This window comes from Talpa europaea (assembly GCF_964194135.1).
Source record: "Talpa europaea genome assembly, chromosome: 12".
In the NCBI taxonomy this organism is placed as follows: Eukaryota; Metazoa; Chordata; class Mammalia; order Eulipotyphla; family Talpidae; genus Talpa; species Talpa europaea.
Genome location: NC_140079.1, coordinates 18,037,909 through 18,059,133, shown reverse-complemented (window position 1 = coordinate 18,059,133; position 21,225 = coordinate 18,037,909). Strand labels below are relative to the sequence as shown.

General features: G+C 53.8%; 1 protein-coding gene across 2 annotated transcripts in view; it reads left to right on the top strand.

The window, feature by feature from the left end:
- Positions 1-20,289, top strand: part of DSCAML1 (DS cell adhesion molecule like 1) — a gene marked incomplete at its 3' end in the record, with an annotated part of 305,163 nt that extends 284,874 nt beyond the window's left edge. Inside the window, exons 20-33 of one of the 2 annotated variants that reach the window (XM_084251220.1) lie at positions 2,351-2,490; positions 7,996-8,149; positions 10,105-10,222; positions 10,664-10,827; positions 11,103-11,201; positions 11,841-12,029; positions 12,432-12,719; positions 14,210-14,365; positions 16,022-16,052; positions 16,189-16,307; positions 16,579-16,731; positions 17,300-17,494; positions 17,983-18,294; positions 19,814-20,289. In XM_084251220.1, the coding sequence (XP_084107346.1) occupies positions 2,351-2,490; positions 7,996-8,149; positions 10,105-10,222; positions 10,664-10,827; positions 11,103-11,201; positions 11,841-12,029; positions 12,432-12,719; positions 14,210-14,365; positions 16,022-16,052; positions 16,189-16,307; positions 16,579-16,731; positions 17,300-17,494; positions 17,983-18,294; positions 19,814-20,289 (2,594 nt within the window). Of the gene's footprint in view, positions 1-2,350; positions 2,491-7,995; positions 8,150-10,104; positions 10,223-10,663; positions 10,828-11,102; positions 11,202-11,840; positions 12,030-12,431; positions 12,720-14,209; positions 14,366-15,982; positions 16,053-16,173; positions 16,308-16,578; positions 16,732-17,299; positions 17,495-17,982; positions 18,295-19,813 lie in introns of both variants that reach the window. The other variant, XM_084251219.1, reaches the window with a different exon arrangement.
- Between the last annotated feature and the right edge of the window lie 936 nt (positions 20,290-21,225).

Below are 21,225 nucleotides of genomic sequence, written 5' to 3'. Positions count from 1 at the left end.
CTAAATACTCCAATTAAAAGATAAAGGCCGCCAGACTGGCTAATAATGAAGTAAAACCCAAATATGTGCTGTTTTTAGGAGACATCTAAAACATAAGAGTTTCGAGTGCCCAATGACAGGGACGTGGACCAGGAAGATGTAGTGGATATATATATATATACAATGGACTGCTACTCAGCTATAAAAAAAAAAAAAAAAAAAAAAAGGATGAAATCTTGCCATTTGCCACATGGATAGAGCTGGAAGGGATTATGCTAAGTGAAATAAGTCCAGGGGAGATGACAAATACCAGATGATTTCATTTCTTATGTGGAATATAGAATATAGAGAAACAAAGCAAAGCAACAGATAAAAATAATCTTAGAAATAAGACTGCAGAATTGAGGCTACTGGAGTGGGATTGTGGGGGTGGAGATTAAAGGAGGCAGGGATCCCAATGGTCTGTGGTGAAGATTATAGGTGCTTGGAGGTGTGGTAACATACATCTGAAGAGGTGTGAACCTAAATCATATACAGTGTTCTAAACCATTGTTACCTCAAAAACAACAAAAATGTATGGAAAGGTTCAACGTAAAAGGATGGAAAAAGATATAAAAGTCATACCGTGTCAAACTGGGTACGAGGAAACTGGAATATTAATAACACATGGAGTATGCTGTAAGACATAAAGCATTGCTAGAGATGAAGCTGGACTCTGTTATGATAAAAGATTCTATTTATTAAATACAAATAACCCAGTTCTAGGTTTGTATGAACCTAATAGCGTAATCTCATAGTCAATAAAAGTGAAAATCCCCCAAACTGCAAGGACAAATAGACAAATCCCAATCATAGTGGGAGATGTCAACGTACCTCTTAATAATTGATAAGACAAAGGGCCTCCCTGGAGGTGGAGCGGGTTGAGTGCAGCACTGTGAAGCAGTCCGCAGCCTCTGCAGCGCGGGTTCGATTCCCGGCCGGCAGGGGAGATTCTCACATAGCACAGCAGACCTCTCCTGTCTCACCCACTGCCCCCCTCGGCAGTGTATTTTGGTCTGTCTGTCTGTTCTGCTCCCCACTCTGTCTCTGGTGAATCTTCTCACCCTCCTGCACATCTGAACTGTACCCGGTTCTTGTATGCATAAATAAAATAAATAAAATCTTTAAAAAATAAAGAAAGAAGACATGCAAGGATAGAGGTGATTTGAATAGTACAATGGCCCCAGTGGCTGACCATGGACCCCTGCAGCCCACAACTGTAAAGACACCTGGCAGAGGTGGAGAGGCGGGCTGTCACGGTGAAGGAGGGAGACAGGATGATTGCCAGCCCTGGGCTTCAGGACCCTTGATGGATGATGATACTGGATCTCCATTTAACCCACAACCGTTGACTACTTGTTAAATAGTTTTTTAAATGAGGCAGGTGCTAGAAGCCAAAAGTCAGGGGAGGGAATGCAAAATTAATCCTTGTTACAAATTATTGAGTGTCTTATATACCCGTGCTTTATTTTCACTGGCACTAATTCTGACTACAAACCTTGGATATGGTAGTTATTGTGTCCATTGATTAGGTAGGGGAAACTGAGGCTCAGAGAGATCAAATAAGTTGAGTAGGATACCATCACCATCCTCACAGGAGCTTAAAAGCTCCCAGAAGGGGAGAGAACAGGAGTGTGAGGACAGGAAGCCTCCAGGGTCCCAGCGAGCCAGGCAGCCTGGAGGTGGGGGCAGCAAGATCTCAGAGTCCCTATGAGTTGGGGCCCACTCAGGGTAGATTTATTTACCAGCCAATTCATAGGTAGACTTTTCCTCCGGAAAATAAGTTTAGCCATCATTATCCTCAGGGCAGCGCCCAGCACTTGACAAGAAACAGCCACCCACTGGCTGACCACCAGCTCCACCTGAATTCAAGAGGAGGTCTGCTCCATGAGTCTCTAGGGTCCTCAGCCCCAAGGAGCTCACAGGTCAAAGAGAACAGAGTAACCAGCAGAGCTGGCCTAAATACTAACCTGTAGTTAGTAAAGGCATGCAGGGAAAGGTGGGCAGGAGGCAGTTTAGGGTTATAGTGTCACAAGGACTTCTTCATGGATTCTGTTTCTCTCCTGTGTGTCCCAAGTCCTTGGTCAAACAGTTTTGCAGCTGGCCACTTGTAATGCCTCCTCTCAGAGACTTTGTTACAAACCCAAATGAGGGGCTTTGTCCTCTCACCCCTTTGCTGTGCTAGAACCTCCCTCTTTAAACCAAAACCATGGGACACCTCCTCCAGAAAGCTCTCCCAGATTGACCTGGTTTATTCTCCCCACCCTGACATTCTTTCCCAAAGGCTGTGCTCCTCCCCTCTATAAATTGACCTTGTCTTCTCCCTGCTCAGTTCCAGGTCCCCCTGCTGGCATCAAAGCTGTCCCTTCCTCCGCCAGCAGCGTTGTTGTGTCTTGGCTCCCCCCCACCAAGCCCAATGGGGTGATCCGCAAGTACACCATCTTCTGCTCCAGCCCTGGATCTGGCCAGCCGGTAAGTGGGGCTCAGAATGGAATAATGAGGGGGACAGGAGAAAGGAAAACGCCAGTATATCAGCTGGCTTCCAAGCTATGCTCTGGGGCTGCTTGTGTCTGCACTCCTACCTGGATTTGTGGGTAAGAACAGGGCATGGCTCATTCTTATCCCAAGAATAGCTGAAGCCATACCCAGGGCCCCTCTGGGGTCAGTCCTCTATTCCAGGGGCTACAAAATTGTCACAGACCCTGAGCTGCTTTGATTCAGGGTCATAACCAAGCAGACCTGAAAAGGAGTTGAGGGCACCTGTCGACTGGGACTTGGCTGTGCCATGGCCCCAGGAGACGAATCCCTTATCATCATCGCCCATGGGTTCAGAGGTGCCCCTGCAGCTCTGCCCTGGGTGGCCTCCTTGGCATGGAACCAACTGCACTCAGGAGAAGAGGTGGGGGACAGCTGGGAGAAGGCAGGACATCTTGCTCTGGTGGGTTCCCAGCTGAGGGGGCTGCAAAGTCTACCCAAACCCCGGGAGCAGAGGAGGTGACCCCAGGCTAGCTCTTGCCCTTCCTCTTGGTTCTCAGAGGCTTCGAGGGGCCGTGGAGGGGGAGGAGAAGTCGATGGTTATGCACCGGTATTCGTAGTATGCGTCCTGCTCTCTGCCTCTTTTCTGATCCCCAGCCCCTCGACCAGACCTGGTGGCTATGCTGGGGCACTCCTGTCCTAGTTGAGGCACAAAGACACCTGCCCTCAGTCTGGGGAGGGGGAGGCAAAGAGGCACACACCCCAGGACCACAAGGATGGTCCAGATGTGCTCAGGCGTGGGAAGCAAGGAGCAGGAGGAGGCCAGCTTCCTCCATCAGCAACTTGAAATCTGACAGCAGTCCGAGCATCTGCAGAGAAGCTTCTGGCAGCCAAGAAAGCTGCCTTGCAATTGCTAGGTGATTGCGTCATCATCTCCTCCTCTGCTTGCTGCTTTCTGAATTACCCTGCAGGCAGGGGTGGCCCGGCTCCTGGTCAGTGAGGCAAGAGTTCTCTCACCAAAGGGAAAGCCCAGAAACATCTTTTCAGTGACTCCATCTTCTCTCTGCCCTCAGGGCCACTCGCCCAGGAGAGTACAGCTCCGTGAGGTGGCACGACACACACCCGGGAGTGTCACACATCACGACACCCCCCGGAGACCCTGTGCCCCTTCCTGTCACCACCCTCCCCTGCCAGGGCACCCTCCTGCCTGACTCAAGACTAGCACGGCCTCTTTTTGTGGATTCTGTTAATGGAGTCAGACCGCTGGTCCAGCCTGTTGTTCTCGACTTGATGTTGAATTGTGACTTGCACCCGTCGCGCTGTGTGTAGAGGGCATTCACTCACTCTGTGTCCTGCTCCACTGTGTGCGTCTGTCATGACCTCTCGCCCATCATGCTCTCCAAGGGTGCACGTGTGGGTGTTTTCCGTGTGGAGCTGTGCAGATGGCTGCTGCTGAGGGAGCTCACCGGTGTCTCTTGCTGCGGGGCCTTCCCACTGGGCTTCCACTTGGGAGAAGACTTTGGTGTCCTGGGGTCTGCAGGCATCAGGTGTTCGGTGCAGACGCCCTGCCATTGTTGTGTGGCTGTGCCCATTCCCATAAACATTCTCAGCCACGTCTTCTGCGCCTCCTTCCTCTCACTCATGCCCCTGTCATGTCTAGACTCCCCTTACGAGAAGTCTGTCACCATCCTGACATCCGCTTGAGGAGGTGTGAACCTCTACGCCTGCTGGTCCTACGCTGGTCGCCTCTCATCCTCCATCACACAGGGAGGCAAAAATGGCGCTCAGCCGTCCCGCTCCCGAGGCTCCCCGGACCCGGGAGGACACAGTGGCAGCGGCTCAGCTGCCGTAACTGTGCCTGGAACTTCATTGTCACTACATGTAATAGTGCACATTCAAGAATGACTCACTAGCAGCCTGGGGTGTGTGTGTGTGTGTGTGTGTGTGTGTGGTCACTACATGTAATAGTGCACATTCGAGACTGAATCACTAACAGCCTGGGGGTGGGGGTGGGTATTCCTCAAAATAAATCAATTCAGGAAACTGGTGCTGACTCCCAGCCAGTCTCAACCTGGGGAGGCCAGCACTGCCTTGAGTTCTGTTAGAAATCTTAGCAACATGTTAATACGTTTGTGGTTTTCTCTCTGATTATCCAAATAAGTCAATTTTATTGTAGAAAATTCTGCAAATATATAAAGGAGTAGAGAGAAAAGTAAAAATTACTTGTACTTTCATGCCCTAAAGATAAAAACTAACAATGTGTTGGTTTATAGCCTTGCAGTCTTTGATCTGTACATATTTATGGACTTTTTATGTAAGACTAAAATTAAATGTTACCTAGTGTTATCTGCATTTTCCATGATGGAGGCACTTCACTACACCATCAAATACACTTTTAAAACATGATCTTGATTGCTTATGTGTACATACTCTATTTAACCAGTCCCCGTTAATCTAGATTCAATCTATTTTCAAATTTTCAATAATGCTTCATTCAGCATTCTTTTTTTTAAGATTTTTATTTATTTATTTATACAAGAACCGGGGTACAGGCCAGATGCGTGGGAGGGCGAGAGGATTCACCAGAGACAGAGCGGGGAACAGAACAGAAAGACTGATGAAATACACTGCTGAGGGGAGCAGCGGGCACGACAGGCGAGGTCTGCCACGCCATGTGGATTTCCCCCCAGCCAGCCAGGATCGAACACGTGCTGCAGAGGCTGCAGACAGCCTCAAAGTGCGGCGCTCAACCACCTGAGCCACCAGGGAGGCCCTCATTCAACATTCTTCATATGATTTTACTTTATTATTTTCTTATAGTAAATTTAAGAATTCCTGGGTCACAAAGAATATGCCTATTCTTTTTTTCTTTTTTTAAAGATGTATTTATTTATTTATACAAGCACTGGGTATAGACAGAAGCACGGGAGGGTGAGAGAATTGACCAGAGCCAGACTGGGGAACAGAACAGGCAGTCTGACGAAATACACTGCTGAGGGGCGCAGTGGGCACAGCAGGAGAGGCCTGCCGTGCCACGTGGGACCCTCGCCTGGCAGCCAGGAATCGAACCGGTGCTGCAGAGACTGCGGGCAGCTTTGCAGCCCAGCGCTCAACCGCTGCGCCACCAGGGGAGGCCCAGAATATGCTTATTCTTAAGGTTTGCATATACCTTTGCAAATTACCCTTCAGAAAGTTTGTACCAGTTTTTCTCCAGTGTGCAACTATGCTGATCCAAGATATTATATTTTTTTCATTTTTGCCAGTAGGATTTTTGAGTTATAGTGCTTTGAGATATTGTTATATGTTTATTGGCTGGTTTTTTCCTCTTGGCCAGTTGTCAAAGATTCTTGTTCTTTGTCCAATTTTTTATTTGGGTTGTTTGGGGTTTTTTTCCTTATTGACTGGTGAGTGCTCTTTACATGTTAAGGGTAATAACTGGTTTTGATCATATAGGTAGCAAATATTTGCCAGTATTCATTGCTTATCTTTTAATTCTATTTTTATATACTGTAGATTTCCTTTTTCTATAATTTGAATGTATCAGTCATGTCCATTTATGATTTTTGCCTTTATGTTGAGATTAGTGAGACAGATAAATTTACCTAAAGCTTCTTTCATATTTTTTTACCTTTAATCCACTTAAAACTTTATTTGGGAATATAGTTGTTTGCTTTTGTGATTTCAGAAGTTCTTGGGGAATCTGGGTTAAAAGGAAAGCACCGAGGATCTGCATAACATACAGTAACTTAAAGAAGAAGCCAAATCTTTCCTGCCCTGTGTGAACATGAATGTACACTCAGGCCCACACTGACACAAGCAAGTACACAACTTTTCTCCACCTGTGCACATATAGACTTCTACCCTCAGAGAAAAATAAACACAAAGAAGAACATGTCCAACTTATAGAAGGCTTGCACACCCTTGTCTTATCTGTGCCTCACTGTAACCACACAGGGTAGGCAGAGCTGTGTTGCTGTCAGACAAAACTGAGGCCCCAGGAATCATGAGATGCTGTGGGTCACATGCCTAGTAAGAAGCGCTGGCAGATGTGAAGCTGCTACATCCCCTACTCATGCACAGATGTGAACTGCATACACACACACACACACACACACACCCCAACCCCCACCCCCGAGTCCCCAGAGAGTATAGCTTCCGGGGGCTTCCCAGCTAGCAGGACTCAGCTGCTCCTGCCGGCCACACGGACCTCCTGAGTTCGAGGCCAGACCTCCATGAAAAAGGCAGGAGGGGGAGTTCTCCAGGACTCTGTGGACTTGGGGGTGCCTGTGCTTTCTCCCTAACATTTCCCTGCAGCCAGCCGAGGACTAAAAAGGATGCTTCTCCTGTCATAAGTCACTGGGTCCCTTAGCCCTCCTATGGGACACAGAGAATGTCCCTCTGTGACCCCATTTCTGTCTGGAGGTCTGTCCCTCGGCACGTGTGTGCGTGGGTTTACATGTCCAGTGTGTGTGAGCATGTGCATGACAGCGTGTGTGTGCAAGATCCCGTGACTGCAGAGATAACTAATTACTGGCTCCCTCTGGCCGCAGGGCCCCCCATCTGTTCTGGGGGCTGCTCCCCCTCCCTCGACTTCTGCCCTGATTTCAAAGAGGGCCTGGTGCTGTCCTCCTTTTCCTTCCCTGCGGCTGACCAAAAAATAAAATAAAATGAAAGTCAACCCCATCCCGCCTGTACCAGGGAAGGGGCTGACAGGAGGTCTGCAAACTAGCGCTTATCAAAAGCTGCTTCTCAAATTCATTTCAATATCTGAGCCTCTGGTTTCCAAGGCAACATAATCTTTTCATCAAAGCAACTGGTAAAACCACTGGGATCCGATATTGTTTTGTTGGCAACTTGTCAAAACTGTCATTTGGTTAAAATTTTTTTATAGATTTCTATAACCTACAAATACATATGGTGATCTATAGCACTAATAATCATTAATAGAGTGTTGCCCGGTGAAGCTTTCATAGTTGCCTTTCCCGCCCCTCCTTCCCCCATGGGTTTGCCGCCTGCAGGAGGAAGGATCGGTAATTAGATGACAGTGCTGGGAGGTGACTCTGAGTGGGGACCGGCTGGGGGAGCCTGTCTACAGCCCTAATAAGGCAAATCCAGTAATTTAGCTTCTTCCTTCACTCTCCCTTTCCTGGGGTTTTCTTAGGACCCTCCCTCCTCCTGTCTCCTGACTCCCTCTGACTCTCACCCGCATCCTCACATTCCCTAAGACCCGGAGCCATGGTCGCCATCACCTGGAGCAAAGGGATAAACTGAGGCTGACCCAGCCATGGTCCAGAGCGCATGCGTCAGCCCCCAGGGCCAAGCCCAGCACACCCTCTGTTCTCTGTTGCTCTGCACCAGGAAGGGCAAACTGGGTGACCTCTGCCTTCCCCAACCCCTCCGGGCCCTCCCCTCCTCCGAGTCCAGGACTCTGAGAAAGAGTCGAGGTTAGAGGCTGGAGGCCGAGGGACGGGTTCTTAGTGCTTCTTTGCCTCCACCCCACAGGCTCCCAGCGAGTATGAGACGAGTCCAGAGCAGCTCTTCTACAGGATCGCCCACCTGAACCGCGGGCAGCAGTACCTGCTATGGGTGGCGGCCGTCACCTCTGCGGGCCGGGGCAACAGCAGCGAGAAGGTCACCATCGAGCCTGCTGGCAAGGGTGAGGAGCCGGAGGCCGGCAGCGAGGCAGAAGCCCCCTTCTAGAATTCTGGCTCTCCCACACCCTCTCAGTGACCTGTCTGTGAGGAGCTGGCCAGTCTGCCTTCTTCCTGCATCCTCCAAGCCTGGGCCTCTGCTGCCCCCTGACTCCCAGAAAGCCTCACAACAGGATCAAGGTGCCCTGCTGCCCAGACGAGGTGCACCTGGTCCCCCTCAAATGCTGCTCCAGAGTTCTAAGAAGAGGGCTTAGCCCTCCCCCACCCACTGAAGAACTTTTGGCCCAGTGCCCAGTCCCCCCAAAGTGGACCGAGATGGGGTACCCTACTCACACAAAGCAGCTGACATTGCCAAGAGCACCCCTCATTCCAAACCTGGATCCCTCAGGCAGAAGGGATTCCACTAATTGCTGAATCATTCCATTAATAGACATATTTGGGGTGTACCCAAACCCCAGCCCATCAGCAGACATTTAGAGAGTGTCCCATGGAGGAGGCTCTGGATTCATTCACTGGGTAAATGAGACAGTGCTTGTCATTAAGTAGTGGCCCCCCCAAATCCCTGACCTGGTCATCTGTGTGGATGGGGGCACCACACCCCCAATTTTCAGGGAATGACTGGTCAGAGTCTTTAGTACCAAAATCAGGACCGACAGCCACGCTGAGCTGCCAGGCTGCCCCTCCATGCCGTCCCTGGGGCCCACAACTGGCCACACGAGCCCGTGATTCAGGTCCTCCTCCCTGACTCTGGGCCTTCCTGGGCCCACTCTTTTGGCCCCCTCCCCTCCTACAGCCACCTATTCCTGGAGCCCCAGGGCCAGGCGCAAATGGGGTGCCGCCTCAGCCCAGCCACTCTCCGGGATGACCCACCTTTGGTTCAGAGGGCACCTACCCTGCCCCCCACAGGCTCTGAGTCATCTGTCGATCAAGGGCAGCCCCAGGCCCCCACCTGCCCTCCTGGCCGGCCTGTTGCCCCACTTTACAGTCAAGCCCGGAGGCGGGAGCGGCATGGGCTGCAGTGTGGACCAGCTCTTTGGCTCCACGGTGGGCTCTTTCCAACAACCCCAACATTTCTCTCCTCCTCTCATCCTCCTCTCGGGCCTACAGCCCCTCCCCTGAACTCTTCTCCTTCCCTGACCACCATCCCACACCCAGGGCCCCGGCGCCCAGGCATCTCCAAGCAGGGCGGCCCTTCCCTCCGTGGGCACCAAACAGAACCCGTCCCTGGGGGGCTGTGTACTTTCTAGAACACATCACACTCTTCTGTCCTCACAGCAACCCTGCGAGGTAAGAACAAGCACTGCTGTTCCCCTGTCCCAGGGGAACAGACACACACTCTGACACACACTCACACACTCACACATAAACGCACACACTCATACTCTCATAACATAAACAAACGTCCAGACTCAGACTCATGCACGTGTAAACGCGCACTTCCATGCACACGTTCACGGGCACACACATACACACGCATTCTCCCACGCCTGCACATTCCTATAACACACTCATGTATACTCACACACGTGCACACTCTCACATACACACACTCACACGTACGTCACACACGCTGAGACACAGAGAGGTTCGGGAGCCAGCCGTATGGCAGAACCAGGTTTCTGGAGAACCTGGTGTTGTCCCAGAGGCCCCCGAGGCTTCTCGGCCCCAGCCGAGGCCATCTTACCTCGGGATCCTCTGCTCAAGGTGCAGGTCTTCCTGGCCCCAGGCGGGGCTGCTGCCCCAGCAGCTTTCTCCTCAGCCAGCCCCAGACCTGGCGGTGGTTCTGCTCTTCTGCTCCCCTAGCCCCAGACCTGGTGGTGACCTTGCAGGTGGGAGCCACTGTCTCCAGTCCCCTACAATTCTCCCCCCAACCATCTCACTCTGCCTTCTGTCTCTGGCCCAGAAGCACGAAGTCCCCTGGTTCATGGGTGGGGTGACCCTCATCCTCTCTTCCCTGCAGCCCCAGCAAAGATCATCTCATTTGGGGGCACCGTGACAACACCCTGGATGAAAGATGTCCGTCTGCCTTGCAATTCCGTGGGTGATCCTGCCCCCGCTGTGAAGTGGACCAAGGACAGGTGTGTGGCGGGACGCTGGAGGGGTGGGGGACCCCCAAGGCGGGGCAGAATAGAACCATGAAGAAGAGATCTGGAGCTGACTCTGTTTTCCCCCTCCCCCGTGATGTCCCTGCTGAGTACACGGCTCCTGGGCTCACCAGAGAGCCTGGCCTCCGGGCCACCATCTTGGCTGCCAAGATTCTCCCTTCCGTGCACACATGCACAGGCACACGCATTCTCCCCCACGTGCACATTCCTATAACACACTCATGGATACTCACACACATGCACACATGAGTGGCTGAAAGGTCAGGGCTACTGGACACCCCCAGGAAGTGCCAAGTCAACACCCAACAACCCAGGCTCCCGAGCAAGCCGCCTTCTGCTCCCAGCTCTGTCTGCCCGCAGACCTGGGGAGGCCCAAGGAGGAGGAGCTTGCCTTAACCCACCCCCACCCCACAGCGAACACCTGCCCATTCCCACGTCCACGGACGGACACCGGCTCATCCACACGAACGGCACGTTGCTGCTGCGCGCCGTGAAGGCCGAGGACTCGGGCTACTACACCTGCACGGCCACCAACACCGGGGGCTTCGACACCATCATCGTCAACCTCCTGGTGCAAGGTGGAGCACGCGAGGCAGCCAGGACTCGGGTGGGGGCAGGGCTGGAGGGGTGCGGGGTTTCGCAGGGGGAGGAAGTGTTGGCCAGCCGCATGGGGACAGCCCACAGCGTCAAGTGGAAGAGGCAGTGGGCGGGGTAGAAAGGAGAGTGAGTGAGTGCAGGGAAGCACTGAGAGGGTGGGAAATCCAGTCCCTTGCCCTGGCTCCATTTGAGGTTCCCCTCATGCCCCCCATCATCAGAAGTTAACCCTTTGAGGGCTGGTGGCTTCCCCCCACAGTTCCCCCGGACCAGCCCCGCCTCACCGTCTCCAAAACCTCCGCCTCGTCCATCACCCTGACCTGGATTCCAGGTGACAATGGAGGCAGCTCCATCCGAGGTGAGAGGGCTGTGCACCAGAATGCGGTGATGGGAAGGAATTCTGGCACCAGGGGTAGGAGAGGCCATCACCCACCCCTCCGCGTGGGGGTGGGTGGCAGTTCAGACAAGGAAGTGACTCAGGGGCCATGGACAGCATGCCGGCCTGGGCATCTGGACTATAGAGCGTAGCCCTGGGGCCTCTGTGACCAATTCTAGAAGAGGGATCTCAAACCTGAAATGCATACAAGTCACCAGGGGATCTTGTAAGAAACAGATCTGATTGGGAGCCCTGGGCAGGGGGCTGGGCATTGGCTAACAAGCTCCCAGGGGATGCTGAGCCTGTGGGTCAGAGAAGCACAGGTGGAGGAGTAGGGCCCAAAGGGGATCGCTTGTAAGCCCTACAACTGTTTCCACTCCCCGCCTCGACGGCTTCAAAACCCTAACAGGACAGGGGGAGAGAGAGAGAGAGAGAGAGAGAGAGAGAGAGCAAGCTCTAGTCACACTCACCCCGGGGCCTCCCAGTTTTGCATCTAATTAGCATCTGCCCCCTCCCAATGACCAGAGATCCCACTCGTCCTGCCCTTCCCCGGAACCCAGCCCCCAGGGGGCCCGTGGGGGTATCCCGGGCCCACCTGAGCCAGGCAAACTTCCCGGGCAGGCTTTGTGCTGCAGTACTCGGTGGACAACAGCGAGGAGTGGAAGGACGTGTTCATCAGCTCGAGCGAGCGCGCCTTCAAGCTGGACAGCCTCAAGTGCGGCACGTGGTACAAGGTGAAGCTGGCGGCCAAGAACAGCGTGGGCTCCGGGCGCATCAGCGAGATCATCGAGGCCAAGACCCACGGGCGGGGTGAGCCCCAGCGAGGGGGGGCGGGGGCAGAGGAGCCGGGACCTGGGGGTGGAAAATGCTGGGGCCGGGGAAGAGGGTACCAAGCTAGTTCTCATCACTGCAGCATCTGCAGGAATCACAGGCAGACAAACTGGAAACTCGTTGCACCTCCCTGAGTGGGGGTGGCAGATGGGCACCACCTCTTCCTTCCCCATCTCTCCTCCTCCTTTGCTGAGGTCCTTCAGCAGCTCGCCCCCTCACCAGCCTCTCCTCTTCTGTCCCCTGGGACATAGCTGCTCCCCTCTGTGCCACGGAGACCCCCGGAGCCACGGCAGCCCCAGCCATGCTGAGAAATCCTTCCCAGCCCAGATGAAGGATTCCTCCTCCTCCTCTCTAACCTCTCTCTGTCCCTCTGGCCCCCAGAGCCCTCCTTCAGCAAAGACCAGCACCTCTTCACCCACATCAACTCCACACATGCTCGGCTTAACCTGCAGGGCTGGAACAACGGCGGCTGCCCTATCACGGCCATCGTACTGGAGTACCGGCCCAAGGGGACCTGGGCCTGGCAGGGCCTGCGGGCCAACAGCTCCGGGGAGGTGTTTCTGACCGAACTGCGAGAGGCCACGTGGTACGAACTGCGCATGAGGGCTTGCAACAGCGCTGGCTGCGGCAACGAGACTGCCCAGTTCGCCACCCTGGACTACGATGGCAGTGAGTCAGCAGGGGCGGCTGGGGACAGCACAGAGGCCAGAACAAGGTGTTGCCAGGGAAGCTGGGGAGAGGCAGACACACAAAGAGACACATAAATGGGAACACGGGCAGGACGACAGTCGGGGGGGGGGAGGCTGACAGGTGAGTAAGCAGGAAAAGGAGCAGCAGATTGGTAGGTAGGCAGGTAGGCGGGCAGGGGCACCAGTGACCCATACAGAGAGGCAGATGGGCAAGCCCATGAGTAACACTGACAACAGAGGGTCTTTAAAGGTGCAATCCTGGCTCTCCAGCGCCCCAGAGAGATGAGAGGCAGGTGGAGATGTGGTTGAGGCACTGCCCTCCGAGAGCCCTGTGCCAGCATGGGCTGTGGTAACCGCTGAGCACTAAATGCCCATCCCAGTGGCTTAACCCAAAAGAGTCTCATAGGCTTAACCCAAAAGAGTCTCACCTCTTGATCTCATAGCTCTCAGGAACGTTGGCTGGTCACCATCTTGTAGCTCTGCCATCCTGAACGTGTAATCTCCCTGGTCACCAAAATAAGAGCTAGAGAAGGCACACCAGTTCTTTACTGCCCTGGCCAGGAGGTGATCCTGTCTCTTCTGTGCACACTCTGTTGTCCAGAGCTAGTCACAGGATTCCAATCTAACTGCTTGTGCATCTGGGAACGGAGGTGAGCACCAGTTGGAGTCTTCCTCATGGGGAGATCTTACACACAGTCACACACATGCACATACGTGCACGCATGCATATATGCACATGCATGTGGGTGAGCACATAAATGCACACATGTAGCTAGACACGAACTGTGTACATGCATGAATGATTGCATGTATTAAAGGTGCGCAGGAGCCAGAGTTCCTAGAGAAGCTCTGTTTACAAGCCTCATGTGGTCTCCCTGTGTGTTAAGCAAATAGACTAAAAGCAGCATCGGAAGGGGGCGCTGAGACAGGGAGACTTCATGAAGGAGATGCCTTAGGTGAGGCTTTCAAACAGTCGGGTTTGGCAGAAAGCCATCAGAACTTCCTGTTACTTCCTTACAGGCACCCAAGGTTAGTAGACATTTCCCGTGGGGCGGGAGAGCAAGAGCACGCAGGGTCTTGAGGTGTTGGCCCCATCTGGGGAAGCCAGTCCAGCATCCCACTGCCCTGGCTTCTCTCCACTGTGCTTCTCACCATTCCCCTCCCACTCCATCAGCTGGATGGGGGATCTAAGGCCTCCTTCTGGAAATGAACACTGAGCACCAACAGACTAGCTCTGAGAGACTTCTGGATAATTTTAAAATAGGCCCAGGAAGTCATCAGTCTCATAATGCAGGATGAAAACCATACAACTGTTCGCAATGGTTCTGACGGGACCAGAGCCAAAGAGAGCAAAGGGGGATGTGGGGCTCCGCACCAGGAAATAACAGTCAGGATGAGACCACACGCCATGAGAGGTCACAGGGCTGCCCCACCCTGGGGACATCTGACTCCCTTCTTCACCCCCCGCAGGCACCATCCCTCCCATCAAGTCTGCTCAAGGTGAGGGAGACGATGTGAAAAAGCTATTCACCATCGGCTGCCCGGTCATCCTGGCCACGCTGGGGGTGGCCCTGCTCTTCATTGTGCGCAAGAAGAGGAAGGAGAAGCGACTGAAGCGGCTCCGAGGTGGGGGGGGTTCCTGTGGCCTTCCTGGGATGGGTGCTGACCTCAGCCACAGTGGTCGCCTTTTATGGTCACAGACCATGTGGACAGGAGCAAGCGCCTGTGCACTCCAGTGGGGAAACTCTAACCTCCTGACACCCCCTTCATTGTCCATTGCTTCCTCCACTGCACACACTGGTGCAGCCATGTTAAAATATTTCAATTTGTCCATGTTGGTTGGTATTTAGATATGGCTCCTTCCACCCTGAATGCTCCATTCTCTCACAAACCCTATAACTTTCCTACGAATTAGACATTAAAGAATAGATCTCCAGGACCTTACTCAGTTTCCTTGCTGTGCCAAGTGTTAAATATTTTGAGTATCATCTCCTGTCCCAGCACCCAATACCAAAGGCTGGCGTGAATGAGTCTCATTTACCTTGATATCTCCAGGGCCAAGTTCAGTATCTGGCCCCTACTTGTTGATTAATGTCCCTTCACTCATTTGAAAAAAAAAATGATTGAATATCTGCTGTATCAAAGATAATGTCAGACACTGGAGATATAAGGATGAAGGAGTAGGTGGACTTATAGAGTTCACCATTTAACGTGAGAAACCAGAACACAAAAGTAGCAGAGAAGAGGGAATGACTATCACTGCCTAGGATGTTTAAGGGTTGGATGGGTGAATCAGTGGATGCTTCGATGGATGGTTGGATGGATGTTGGATGGAGGATGGCATGGATGAGGGTTTAGATGAGTGCTTAGAGGATTAGATGATTGACTGATAGTTGGATAGATGGCTGTTGGAAGGATGCTTGAATGGACAGCTGGATAGAGGAGTAGAAGCATGGGTGGTTGAATGGATGGGTGGTTGAAAGAAAAGGTGAATGGATGCATGAGTGGATGGATAGATGGTCAGATAGAATGATAGTTGAAGGGATGGGTAGTTGAATCAATAGATGGGTAGATGGTTGAATGGCTGGATGATGGGTTTGGGTTGGATGGGTGAATGAGTGGACTCATAGGTGGATGGATCGATGATGAGTGAATGGGTGGGTGTGTGGATGGTTGGATGGTTGGATGCGTCACACAACTTGATTCCCCCTGACGGCATACTTTCAAGAGTCCAATTTCTAACCTAAGAGTCCTGATCCAATTCGAGGTTCCTCTGAGACAAAACAGGGCTTCCAAATCCATCCATGGACTCTTTGGGGACAGACACCCTAGTCATTTGGGGCTGCCCATTGACCCTCTCTACTTCATCCTCCACTCTTTCCTCTCCCCAACAGATGACTGAGTAGAGACCTTGTAAGGATTATCTGTCCTTATGCTGCCTGGAAGCACAGGCTAGCTGCCTGTTATGGTGTCTTCTTTAATGAGTCAATTCCGAAAGCAAATGTAGGACTTCATAGACTCTCTTCTTTGGGAAGGACTTCCCTACTAGATGTGAAAACCTGAGGAATGGGACTAGACCTGAGTCAAATCCTAAACTGGAAGCATGGAGACCTACCATGTTTAGGACTGTCTTCAGAGGCCCTTACATTTCTCCCTCTTCTTCCCAGAAGACCAAGTTGGCCCCATTTTAGGGAATGACCCCACCTTGTCCCCGAAGCCTCTTTCAAATGTCTCTCTGCCCAGCCTCCTTTCTCACCCAGTCCCCTCTCTACTGTTTTGCAGATGCAAAGAGTTTGGCAGAAATGTTGATAAGGTGGGTATCCAGTAGCAGCCGCCTCTTTCCTCTACTCCCCCGCTCTGACCAGCTTTGAAGACCCCACTCTCCTGCAAAACCCCTCCCCAGCCCCTTATGGCAACTGGGCACCCACCTCCAGCCCTTCTGTCCACAGCAAGAACAACCGAAGCTTTGACACCCCTGTGAAGGGACCACCCCAGGGCCCTCGGCTACACATTGACATCCCCAGGGTACAGCTGCTCATCGAGGACAAGGAGGGCATCAAGCAGCTGGGTGAGTGGCAGGGGCTGCAAGCGCTCTGCCCCGCTCCATGGGCTTCCCGTGCAACAACCCCCAAGGCCAGCCAGTAGCCGGGGCAGCCCAGCAACTCAGCAACCTCAGGACTCATTGCAGGTGCTCCAAGGGGCTGAGTTTTCTCCTCTGGCTAATGGGGAGAATCGCACTGGCCTTTCTGGGTTTCAATGTCAGAAAATATTCAGGCATTTGGGAGGTAAAGATGATGCCCAAAGGGGAAGGCTCCTGCTGATGGTTCTTCTTCTCCCAGGGGACGACAAAGCCACCATCCCTGTGACAGATGCCGAGTTCAGCCAAGCTGTCAACCCACAGAGTTTTTGCACCGGTGTCTCCTTACACCATCCAGCCCTCATCCAGAGCACAGGCCCCCTCATCGACATGTCTGACATCCGGCCAGGCACCAGTATGCATTCTCCCCAGGGAGCCAGCTCTCCTCCCACTCGGGGGGTCTTGGGCGCAGCATGGGGCACAGGTGATAAGAAATAAGAGGGAGCAGCAGCATGGAAGAATAGAAGAGCCCCAGGGCTGCCGTCCTTAGATCTTGATTGCAGGTGTATTACTCGCTGTGACCTTGGGCGCCTCACCCACCTACCTCTCTGGGCCTCAGTTTCCTTGTGTAGGAATTCGGGGAGGGGTGGGTGTTCCTGTTCTCCAAGGGCCTTCTGCCTGCAGCACTGCGGCTGTGCATGAGGTCAGAGTACATCAGCGGGGCAGGGACCTCACCGTCAGGAACAGTGGGAGAGGAGGTGACGTGCTTCCCCAGGACGAAGGGAAAATGGGGTGGGTGGGGCCCATGCCACCTACACCCCTGTACCCTGGACCATGCTACCTATACCCTCTTCTCTGGAAACAACTGTAGGGTCAGGAACGTTCCCAAGGGAGCTACTGTGGCTTGTTCCCCACTTTCTGGTAAGTGCCAGCTGCCCAAGTACCCCCCGTTGGAGGGTCCTAGCTCTTGCTTCCCTCTGCAGACCCAGTGTCCAGGAAGAATGTCAAGTCAGCCCACAGCACACGGAACCGGTACTCCAGCCAGTGGACCCTGACCAAGTGCCAGGCCTCCACGCCCGCCCGCACCCTCACCTCCGACTGGCGCACTGTGGGCTCCCAACATGGTGTCACTGTCACCGAGAGCGACAGCTACAGCGCCAGCCTCTCCCAGGACACGGGTGAGCCCAGGCCCTCCAGCGTCCTGCTCCCCCCGTCTCGTTCCCTGCAGGCCGTCTCCCCCATCCGTTTTCCCAACCCCCACCCACCAGCTCGGACCACTCGCTGCGTGGCTGTGACACAGTCACTTGATATCCCTGCATTTTGCTTGGTCAGAGATTTTATTTCATCCCCACCCCCAACCCTTCCAGGGAAAATGGTGCTCATGGCATTGCTTTTGGAGACAGATAGGCCTGAGTGTTCCAGGGGTGGTTGCTTATGTTCAAGAATGAAAGGCGCCCTGCCCTTTGTTAGCCAAAGGCCCTATTTCTGTGCAACTTTGGCCTCCACAGAAGGGGGCAGGGTGCCCGGAGCCCAGCTAGTCCACGGCCAGGCCTTCAGACAGCGGCTGGGCTGAGGGGCAGGGGAGCTGCTCGGCCCAGCCTCATGCACACCTTTCTCCCCACAACCCACTGCTCCCTTCTGAACTCTCCTGGCATCCACCCCCCAGACAAAGGGCGGAACAGCATGGTGTCCACCGAGAGTGCCTCTTCTACCTACGAGGAGCTGGCCCGGGCCTACGAGCACGCCAAGCTGGAGGAGCAGCTGCAGCACGCCAAGTTCGAGATCACCGAGTGCTTCATCTCCGACAGTTCCTCCGACCAGATGACCACGGGCACCAACGAGAACGCCGACAGCATGACGTCCATGAGCACCCCCTCGGAGCCTGGCATCTGCCGCTTCACTGCCTCCCCACCCAAGCCCCAGGATGCTGACCGGGGCAAAAACGTGGCTGTGCCCATCCCTCACCGGGCCAACAAGAGTGAGTGCTTGGACCCCCTCCCCTGACCCCTGCTCCTGAGCCCTGGCGTCCTACCTGCCAGGCTAGGTTCCTTGGCAGCCTGGGGTCGTGCAAAGAGCAAGGACTAGGGGGCCGCCAGGTCAGGGTCCGCATGTTGCCTCAACTTCAATATCCCCATGAACTCGGGCAAGTTATGGAAACTCTTTGGCCTCCATATTCTCATTTGTCCAAGGCAAATGCCAGCATCTATTCTGCATTGTCACGGTGGGCATTAGAAGTGATAGAGGTGCCTGTGCATTGTAGGTTCTCATTAAGGGGTGATCTCTCCCTAATAAGAAGCTATGCCAGGATGGAAGGACACCCTTTTGGGGTTAGGCGCCCAGTGGCCGCTGGTGTTAATGCTGTTTGAACTTCACCCAGACCTGAAGGAGCCATCCTCGTGGTAGCTCAGCCCACAGCGGCCAAACATCACGGCTCCAAAGGCTTGCCCAGAGCACACACCCTTAAGGGTCGGCGGTCATTTCTAGGGTAACGAGGGGGCAGGCAAGGGGCTGTCCCTAAGCAGGCTGTGGAGCTACAGGCTGTCAAATCCTGCAGAGGCTGGACTTCTTGGTACTGGCCTTGTTAAGTAGCTTTGCCAACCTGGGTGCTCAGAGCCATCCAGAGAAGAGCCTGGGGTGATGGGGTGTATGAGGACTTTGGAGACTGGCAGCCCTAAATGACACCCCCACCCCTCTAGCTGTGTGAATTTGGGCCAATTACTTAATCTCCCTGAACCTCAGTTTCCTCATTTGCAAAATGTGGGCAGATATTAACCTGTCAGAGGGCGGTGGGACCGAGATCAGCCGGAAGGTGCGGCCCAGTTGACAGGAGAGAGGCGAGTTCACAGGCGACAAGGGGTCAGGATGCGGGGGCCCCAGAAGCCTGCCCTGTGGAGGCAGTTGAAGAAATTAGGATCATTCTACTTGGAGGAGAAGGGACCACGGTCAGGGAAGGGGAAACGAAGCTGGCTTCAGACATCTGAAGCGCCCCAGTGGGGTGAACGCGAGGCCTTACTTGTAGGTCCTCAGAGGACAGACTCAGACTCCATGCAGGGAAGTGATAGTGTTTTCTGCTTTAGGGTGAGACCAGCTTTCTGCAGCCAGAGCTCTTAGGGAGGCCTTGTCTTAAGGACTTCCCCACCAGCTGAAGCTACAAGGCTGCAAGCTAGGCTACCCTTGTAGCTTCAGCTGCTAGTTATCAGCTACCAGCTGATCGTCACCCCTTGTCACTAAGCCCTGGTTTATTCAGCAGCTATTGCGGTGTCAGCACCATGTCATGCTTCGTCTCACTGGCTCCTTGAGACAGTATGGAGGAAAAGGATGATTGTCCCCATTTCACAGATAAGGAAACTAAGGCTCCGGGAGGCCAGTCCTTGGTCACCCATCATGCCAAGGGGCTCTGGTGCAAGGTCAGGGAGAAGACTGCAGGGCAGGATGGGGTGGACATGCCACTTGCCAGAGTCGTCCGCCTCTAACACGCTCTGCTTCCGCCGTTCCAGGTGACTACTGCAACCTGCCCCTGTACGCCAAGTCGGAGGCCTTCTTCCGGAAGGCGGACGGGCGCGAGCCCTGCCCTGTGGTCCCCCCCCGAGAGGCCTCCATCAGAAACCTGGCTCGAACCTATCACACCCAGGCTCGCCACCTGACCCTGGACCCTGCCAGCAAGCCCTTGGGCCTCCCGCACCCAGGGGCCCCGGCTGCCGCCTCCACAGCCACCTTACCTCAGAGGACTCTGGCCATGCCCGCCCCTCCAGCCGGCACGGCCCCCCCAGCACCCGGCCCCCCGCCTGCTGAGCCCCCTCCCGCCCCCAGCACCGCCCCGCCGGCCCCCAGCACCGAGCCTCCGCGGGCCGGGGGCCCACACACCAAAATGGGGGGCTCCAGGGACTCACTTCTTGAGATGAGCACATCGGGGGTAGGGAGGTCTCAGAAGCAGGGGGCCGGGGCCTACTCCAAATCCTACACCCTGGTGTAGGGCACGGCGAGAAGAGCGGCCCCCCGCGTGGACCTGTCTGCACCTCCAGCCCTCACACACCAACTTGGCTGTTTTCCTGCATTATTTATATTAAACTGACAAAAATCAACCAACAATGAAAAGAAACCCCCCAAGTCATGAAGGCTTGTACATAGAACTCTTTTGTACAAATGAAACTATTTTCTTCTTCTCCATGAAGCCAGGGCACAAAGAATTTGACAGTACAAGTCAACTCCCCCTCGCCCCCCAACACACACACACACAAACTAGGCGCGGAGAAATATATGCATATAGAGAGAGACAGAACGAACCAGCTATATATCTATATATTTCTCTCACCTCGTTTTGAGACAGAGGCACAAAGACTCAGCAACTTTTCCCTCCTACTCACCCTCCCTCCAATCTAGGTGGTTTTGACAAAGACCAAAATCCCAACTCAGAGACACTGCATGCAATTTTACTGTTCCAAGAAAACCAGGAGTTGCTTCAATTTGCAGATGCTTATGTGTTAATACCTTTTTCTATGAAAAAAGACCCAGCGCCGTGTGCAATAAAGGTTATGTTTCTACGTGGTGGCTTTTTTCCCATCTGGCGAGGGCCAGTGGTGAGGGAGGCGAGAGAGGCCCTTTGTCCTGGGCCGTCTCTCGCTCATGGAGAGAAGCCCAGAAGCCTCGGCTTCAGCTCAGCCCGTTAAGCTTTTTAAAAGGCTTTCAATTAGCCAAGATTCCTCCTTGGGCACCTGTTGTATTCCCAGATCTGGGCTGGGCCCAGGAAAGGCCCAGCTGTGCGAGCCAACTGCTAAGCCCCTCCACGCCAGTTTCCTTCTCTTTAAAATCAGGCAACCCCAGGAGCCTTGAGGAGCAGTTTTGTAAGAGGTGCCTGCTGAGGGGATGGAGAGAGAGTCGCTCTATCCCCCGGGGGTCTGGCAGGTTCCTG